The sequence below is a fragment of the Lottia gigantea genome, assembly GCF_000327385.1.
Source record: "Lottia gigantea unplaced genomic scaffold LOTGIsca_12, whole genome shotgun sequence".
In the NCBI taxonomy this organism is placed as follows: Eukaryota; Metazoa; Mollusca; class Gastropoda; family Lottiidae; genus Lottia; species Lottia gigantea.
This window is the reverse complement of record NW_008707225.1, coordinates 2,086,761-2,094,857: the sequence shown is the minus strand read 5'-3', so window position 1 is coordinate 2,094,857 and position 8,097 is coordinate 2,086,761. Positions and strand designations below refer to the sequence as shown.

The window sequence follows — 8,097 nt, the reverse complement described above, 5'->3', positions numbered from 1 at the left end:
CAGGCAAATAACTTCAAAATTATCACCGTTATAAAAAGATGTCTTTCAAAAATTATGTCCTGAAAATGTAATAGTTGGTTGAAGGAACAATCAAATATTTCTGAATATTGAAAAGTATAGGTTTGTTTTAATAAAGAAGCATCCTATGCCTCATTATAATAATATTAAAAAGTAGTGTGCCAATAAAATTAACATCAGTATTGTTTTGGTTTAGAGTGTACTGAGTTTCCATTGTCTGATTTTTTGATGTAAATTAAGAATAAGAATTGCAAAGGAACATCTATAAGTTATTTTGTGCTTTTAGTTAGCTATCATGAATTGCATTTTTTCAGATTTACAAAACAATTTAGATAAGAGATCTTCAACAAGTTCTAAATCATACAATAAAAACATCAATAGTAATGGTGGTGCATGTAATGAATCAAATGATATGAATGTAGATGAAATGCACAGACTTATTACAGCGGCATCTAAAGAATTAGAAATTGATGCTGAGAAAGCTATTGAGGATATGAAAAAAGATAAAGAAATAATGGAGAAACTGAATGAAATTAAGAATAGAAAGAAATCTGAATCTCATGGTAGGTGTCTGTTCATCAATATTTCAACAAATTTTACACAGAGGCATTTTCCATTTTTACCAGGTATTTTTTCATGGTACATCAATAATTCAAAGGTGTATGCTTCATTGACCCAAAAACATGTATTTACAACTTCACTGTTGTTGAAGGCTTTTGTTACCTCGCCTGAGATTACTGCAGGTTTAGACAGTGTTTGTTTTTACCTCTGTTTGGTCCAGATCATAAGATCTATTTATCATGTCTCATCAATATGGAATGGCTACTTTACCAAATATGTGATACTGTTATATTACAGATGATAATAGACCTAGTGATAGTGATAGTGATAATGAAGATGAAATGGTGAAAAGATTAGTTAAAGGGGTCAGTATATTTGTTTTATATTATTCATCTATTCTGTTACTTATTCATAATTAAAGATACTTTGCTTCAACGACTATAAAAGATATTGAATATAATTTAACAGAACATTAACACTTGTGATCTCACATTTTGAAAAGGCTACACAGCTTCTTTAATCTCAAACTGACTTTAATGAAATTTGGTATGTATACATTTAAATGGATATGAATGTCAATATCAGTATCATTTACATAATTCAGAATAAAAATTCCATTTTACAGTATCTTGAAGAATCTAAGTTAGATGAATGTGTGGGAGATGTTTATTTTAAAGAAAGTAAAAAAGAGAAAAAGGTATTGGCAGTTTAAGTTTTTTGTCTTATGGTGCCCTCACACCATAGCAATCACCATTGCACATGGTTGCAAATATTAAATTGAGTCATGCTTTTCCAAGGCAATTCTCATGCAACTGAGTTGTGAGTTGCATTCAGAACTCATGTCCACTATATCTTTATTTGCAACCATAAACAGCTGATGGTCGCTATGATGTAAGGGTACCTTTTAGATGTTTTAAGCTGAGCTGAGGTAACAATGGAACTTGTGGGTAATAAAGTGCTATCTTACAGTCTACAAATTGCTATGTTAAAGATAGTCTTAGTGAGAAAAACTTTGGGGGGCAAATGGATTCAGATACTATACTTCTGTCCTGTCAAGGTAGCTATATTTGATGTCTGAAGTTGTTGTCACTGTGTAATGAAACAGACTGTATATTGTAGACTACTAATATAGAAGATGATGATTATGATGATGCTGATGAATTACCATATTGTTGTATGTGTACTGAAGATGCTACATTAAGATGTATGGACTGTGATATGGATTTATATTGTCACAGATGTTTTAGGTAAGATTAAAATCATGGATGCCCCATGGACGATATAAGAATTTCAAATACGGAAGAACCATTTGTAAACAATAATATCCACTATGGTCTTTTAGGTTTCTTTTTTATTGATTGTATATTTTGAAAGCCAAGGAAAGTAGAAAAGTCTAAATCTACATCATCCCTACATCAGAGGGGTGCTCGATTGGTGAGATCTGCACATACAGGATATCAATCAGATGTTTAATAAAACAAATTTGAACAGAGTTAAGAATGCATTCCACGTGTGCTGAAAAAATAGTAAGTGTAGGCAGAATGTATTATGACGGAGAAAGGAATTTTGAAAGTGACATATTTGGATTCTATATTGTTCAATTGAGGCCAGAATAGGACCAGACGGTATCTGTCCAAAAGTCATCAATCGAGTGCCGCTCCGGAAGACATACAATAAAATCCATTCTTTTTTTTTTAAATTTCAAATATTTTATTCATTAATGCTGTTTTTTGTTACAGAGAGAGTCATGACAAAATGGATATCAAAGATCATAGAACAAAGAAATATACTGCTCCAAAGGGATATAAGGACTAACTTTGAAACTTTGAAATTGAAACTGGTACTGTTGTTACACTATCTATTAACCTATTGTTAATGTTATTTGTAATCATTATTAAGTCTGTTTATTATTTTGAATAAATTTGTAACATATTGTATTTATAATTTATTGTTAATTGTTTGAGATTTTTACTGAGACTTTGATTCTCAATGAAATAATCATTTTAATCTCACAATTCCAAAAGTTAATTTGTATCCCTATATACATTTATCATTCTTCACTATAACAAAATCTTTCTTTATATTTAATACGAAAATACTTTAATGACTGACATCAAAGAACTTGTGTTCCATCTCTGAATATTAGGAATGCAAAACTATTCAGATGCATTTCATGATGAGTCAAAACACAAATTTGAAATCTATATTAAGAAATATATAATCATTTTGTATTTCCTCAACAAACACTACCTGTAACGAAGCTTGCTTATATTTTTTAAAGGGACAGATGCGCCATTCTTATGACCAATCATACTTTGGTCTCAGAAATGTGAATTTTTTAGAGAAGCTAATCAGTAATAGTGTTCACATCTAACTGTTGAAAATTTAGCCTTCAAATCCATACATGTGTATCCAGAATTTCCCGAGTTTGAATGTTAAATGACGACTCATCATTTTAAGAGACTCTGTGACATATAGAAAAGACATATAGAAATAGTGAGTAAAATTCCTAGTTTGAAGTACGGTTTCTTTAAAGGAATTTTGCAATTTTTGTACATTTCAAGTACTTCTGAAGACTATTTACATATATTCAAGACTCAAATCAACCCCCCAAAATCGAGCATCTGTCCCTTTAAGTATTTTACAGCTTTATTGCAACATAAATTTAAATGAATGAATGAATGAATAAAGTAAAATATCAAGCGCACCAGAAGGGAGCTCAACAATTTGTTTGCAAATTGTTATGCTTTTAATTTCTTTAAACAATCTAAGCTCCCTTTGATGAATTTAGACAGGTCACAGTGAATATTATCACAAAACACAATGAAATCCAATGAATAAACAGAATATTTTCAATAGCGATATTTAGTCGAATAGTCTTTAGGTGATACCACTAAACCTCTCCCTTTTCTAGCACCACGATACACTGTTTCTACAATATCAATAAACTCTTGACTGTCTTCCATTGGCCAGTTTATTTTATTATTATTACCAGTTCCTAAATCTATCATAATGTGCTTATTACGATAAAAAAACATGGTTGTACATGGATCATACAACTCATACATTTTATTAAAATCTGGTACTTTAGAGATGTCCACAAGATATGTAACAGCAAAGTTTTTCATCTTCTCAGCACACCTATATAATGTTTCATCCATAACCATACATGCTGGATCCCAATCATGTCCAAATCGTATTATCACTGCTCGATCTTCTTCTGATAATATAGCTTGATCTACCTGCCATCCATTGTGCAGATGTTGGAGCATATAAGACATTTTGAAGAATTAGTCTGAAATCAACATAAACAAAGATTAATAAAATTTCAAGTTTTCCATAGAAGTAAAAAAAGATTTTCATTTCTTATGACGGTATTAGATCTAGTTTTTTATAACTCAAAATCAAAACTGTGACAAGTCACAAAGTCAGACAAACGAAAAGGAAACGGTTTCAAATGATAGAATGTAAAAATTTTTTTTTGTCTTTGGTACTTAGTATGATCAGTCTTAACTGGAAAATTTTGCACCAAACTTAAACTTACATTTAACTTTATCAAGAAATGAAGAAATGTATTTTTCGCTCTGTTGCTTACAAAAAAAAAGATATTTCTAGAAATTATTATTAAAGGGAAACAACTACAATTATTGGTTTTGTACATTTTAAAGATTTTATTGCAATGAAAATGCTACCTAAGTAAACGAAATAAATATTTATTTTTGGATATGTCAACTCCTTGTTGAATACACACAAAATGCAAATCAAAAAGTAATCAAGGTTACTTATTTTGATAGGTTTTATCAATTTGCTTATCTGTAGAAAATAAATGGAATTTATTTAATATGACGTTTCGGTTCTTGTTATAGGTCTAAATCTTGTGTGTAACCTGCATTCTGAGCACGAATCCAGCCATTGTTATCAATGAAAAAGTAGATCTATTTTTTTATCATATAAGACATTTTCTTAAGTAAGTATCATTAACTCTTGTAATTGAGTGGACATAACCTAAAAGGTAAACGCTCATCAAACTGCTTGTATTTACCACTGCGACTCGTAGTACGGGCTTTTTATCAGAATGGATTTGTAAAATGTATCTTTGGAAAAAGGAAATTTCCAAGCTATTTAACAAATGGCTGACGAGATATCAGTTTCTTTAAAAAAAAAAAAAAAAAAACCGTAATCGAACCTCTGATACAATATAGTTATTCATTATTTTCATATTGTCTGTATCCTTTACTATTAAACTAATGATTGGGGACCCGCAGTGCCTCAGTGAGTCAGACACTTACTCGCTAAAGTGAAGGTCCAGGGTTCAATCCTGGAATAGGACGAGATAATACTTTCGGATGTTTTAACCCGGTTTCACCCTGTCAGCGATTCAGGTGATAAGGCCTGACATGCAAAAATCGTTCAGTCGTTCGGATCTGACAATTAACCGTGGCCCTGTGTGCTACAGGCTGTGCACGTTAAAGATCCCTCAACAGTTGCAAATCGAAAAAGAGCAGACTAATGTTGCTGTTCTGGCAAAATTTCCAGATGTTGCCCGTCTTCATTAGCCCACATGGTACCTGTACAGAAAAGTAAGAGGTAAAACTCCTTTCATTTCATTAATACTAATGTTGTAGTTTTACCGTATTATTCATTTTTCTGTTACAGGATTGGTGGTGTTTTTATTTGCATTTTTGAAAAATGGGAGATCGTTACAATATTCATACACAGTTAGAACATCTACAGTCTAAATACATCGGAACTGGTCATGCTGATACCAATAAATGGGAATGGTTAACAAATCAACATAGAGACAGTGCTTCTTCTTACCTTGGACATTTTGACACTCTTAACTATTTTGGACTTGTAGAAAATGAAGCTAAAGCCAGAGTGAAATTTAGTTTAATGGAAAAAATGCTCCAACCATGTGGTCCTCCACCAAAGAGGATTGAAGATTAACTCAGTCTTACATTAAGCACCATTTTGTATCATATGTTTTCAAACTTGTGTAGAACTCATACCGAACACAGATCAATAGTTATTCAGTTGAGAATTGGTGTAAGCTTATGTTGAATTATAAACATTTGAATTGTATTATCATGTTAAGTTTAAATATTGGACCTTGAAGTTCTGTTAATATTAAATGCAAATTTTTTGTGCGGGACTGCAGTGTAATGCTTATGGAAGTTGACTAATTGATTGATTTACAATAAAAAGTACACCAGAGTCATAACTAAGCAATTTTTCATTCAAAAGCACCAAAAAGATAAACAGCTTTGTTTACATTTGTGCCTAGTATGCCATTGGAAACCTTCTCTTTTTTATATACTTTGACACTATTTTCTCCACATTGCCCATATTTGATTAATATTGACATAACATCAAGGGCCTCAAGTCAAGACTTAATTGTCTGACAATACCAGGTTGAAGTTTATTTATCTGGAAAAAAATGTCCAAATAACATTGACCATTTGTAAGCATGAGAATAGTCATCAAATCAATTGCACTATCCATCAAAGTCATATTTCTCATAATGAGAATCTCATTAAATCATAAACTTACATTCTACCGGTACAAGGTTTCTACATTGACAATCTACAACTCCTGTTTCACATTACAAATAGAGTTGTTTATGGTCCCTCAGGAATAACAATATAGTTACCAAGACATTTCAGTGTCTGGTCATAAGATGAAGGGTTACAGCTGTATATTTTTCTTTTTTGTATTTCAATGAGAACTTCTTCAAAACAATTCTATTGATATGATTTGTCTGTGATGTAACAAAGTTTTGGTTCCACAATGACCTGGTTCTGAATTTACTTTTTATCTAGGTGCAGAAATGACAAGTGTCAAACTGGTGATAAAAATTTGTAAACTCATTAATGTACTCATGATTGTCATTCCCAATAAAAATTTTTAAAATAAATTAATTTTTTTCTGAACGAAATGTAACTGTATCAATTTATGGATAATTTGCGTTCTTTGGGCGGTGGAGAATACATCTAACCCGATTTTGGTAGAATACAAATTTTTCATTTTCTCTTGTTCCAAGGTGGGGCCAAGGCACACCCCCTCAACATGCCAATGCTTCTCTTGGGTTCATCTTTGAGATGGCTCAATATGTGCAGTAAAATGTAAACATTTAAAGGGGGACAGTCTAGAAATTTCAACATGTAAAAGTTACATTACACAATTACCAATTGCATCATCATGAAAATATCTAAGAAAGAATATCATGTAAAAAAGAATACTATCACCAAAAATGTTGAACTAGTAACATAGTCATACAATGAAATACACAAATTTGGTCAGAATTTTTTTTGTACACCCACTTCATTTCTAAATTTCAAATGTAAGTCTGCCCCCTATTTGTACCCCCTTTTTTATTAGGCTGGACCCACCACTGTATATTGCAAGTAGAATAGACACAATGCTGTAAGAGTACATTAATGATATATATTTCTATAAATTCTTCATCATGCTGAATATATAGACCTTCCTTTAGTTTATTGGGCTGTAGATTAAACAAGATAATCCAACTTATTAATCTATTTAACTATCATTTGTTTAATACAAGTCAAACTGTGAGAAAATGAAGAATTTGATTGTAATTCAATAGTATAATCTGCTAGATTAGAAACTGTATAACAGAAATTTTTTTAATTAACTGTTTCTAATTAACATTCTTTATTTTTCACATCCGTTGTCAAGGCATGACATTTACACTGTGAATTTTTTATTTATATCGCTTCCTGATACTTTCACAGATTTTGACTGTGCACATATCAGCTGTTACTATACACTACATACAGTTAGAGACGCTTTGATAGACCGTATACCCCTTTTGTGTAATAGACTCTTCTATAACGGTACACGTTTATACACTACACAGTGAATTACTCTCAGTTTAGACATGGATACCAATAACATAACACTTATAACTCACAATTATGGATTTATTTAACGGTTTTTCTGTGGATTATGGTTAATATTATTCAAGATCTATTATGGCTAATAATATCAAAGTTGCAGTTCGCGTTAGGCCATTATCACACCGGTAAGTTACAAAACTTTGGAATAGTTTATAGACCATTCCATTTATCCTGGCAGTGTTCACAATATAAACACTGTGGCCTGCATTCAAACTTGTTATCAGAAATAACTCTTTGAGAATGTTGGTGCCATGTTTTTGCCATTTATTTTAAGGAAATGAGAATGTTGATAAGATTCCATGATTAAATTGACTCAATTCTACAAACCATTCTGGTACCATAAGAGTCTATACTAACCTCAAAGACAGAAATTTTATCCTGTAATTCCTTTGTGTGACCAGCCAAATTCTGTAAATCTGTATCTGAAATGCCATGCCAAATGCGAAATGTAGGCCTACTAGCCTGATGGCAAAATATATTTGATGGAATTGGAATGCTCTCTTATTTCAAGGAATTACAGAACTAATAATGTTGTACATCATCAAAATATCATAATATAAATTCTCCTAATGGCCTTAAATATCCAGCAAGTAGCATA

At 31.4% G+C, this 8,097-nt stretch overlaps 3 protein-coding genes across 3 annotated transcripts in view; 2 read left to right on the top strand and 1 right to left on the bottom strand.

Annotated features, from left to right (window-relative positions):
* Positions 1-2,394, top strand: part of LOTGIDRAFT_156883 (hypothetical protein) — a gene marked incomplete at both ends in the record, with an annotated part of 4,126 nt that extends 1,732 nt beyond the window's left edge. Inside the window, 5 exons of the mRNA XM_009048149.1 lie at positions 333-581; positions 877-944; positions 1,205-1,276; positions 1,699-1,826; positions 2,319-2,394. Of these exons, the coding sequence (XP_009046397.1) occupies positions 333-581; positions 877-944; positions 1,205-1,276; positions 1,699-1,826; positions 2,319-2,394 (593 nt within the window). The remainder of the gene's footprint in view (positions 1-332; positions 582-876; positions 945-1,204; positions 1,277-1,698; positions 1,827-2,318) is intronic.
* Positions 2,395-3,213: 819 nt separating this feature from the next.
* Positions 3,214-4,201, bottom strand: LOTGIDRAFT_185700 (hypothetical protein). The gene is made up of 2 exons (XM_009048148.1): positions 4,124-4,201; positions 3,214-3,874 (listed from the first exon to the last, which is right to left on the bottom strand). Exon 2 carries the CDS (start codon positions 3,858-3,860, stop codon positions 3,432-3,434), a length of 429 nt encoding a protein of 142 aa, XP_009046396.1. The 5' UTR covers positions 3,861-3,874; positions 4,124-4,201; the 3' UTR covers positions 3,214-3,431.
* Positions 4,202-4,479: 278 nt separating this feature from the next.
* On the top strand, positions 4,480-6,509 carry LOTGIDRAFT_212453 (hypothetical protein). The gene is made up of 2 exons (XM_009048147.1): positions 4,480-4,546; positions 5,236-6,509. Exon 2 carries the CDS (start codon positions 5,269-5,271, stop codon positions 5,524-5,526), a length of 258 nt encoding a protein of 85 aa, XP_009046395.1. The 5' UTR covers positions 4,480-4,546; positions 5,236-5,268; the 3' UTR covers positions 5,527-6,509.
* The last annotated feature ends 1,588 nt before the right edge of the window (positions 6,510-8,097 follow it).

What these genes read in the sequence shown, in the direction of transcription:
- LOTGIDRAFT_185700 (XM_009048148.1), bottom strand. Translation starts at nt 3,860, where the DNA reads ATGTCTTATATGCTCCAACATCTGCACAATGGATGGCAGGTAGATCAA.
- LOTGIDRAFT_212453 (XM_009048147.1), top strand. Translation starts at nt 5,269, where the DNA reads ATGGGAGATCGTTACAATATTCATACACAGTTAGAACATCTACAGTCT.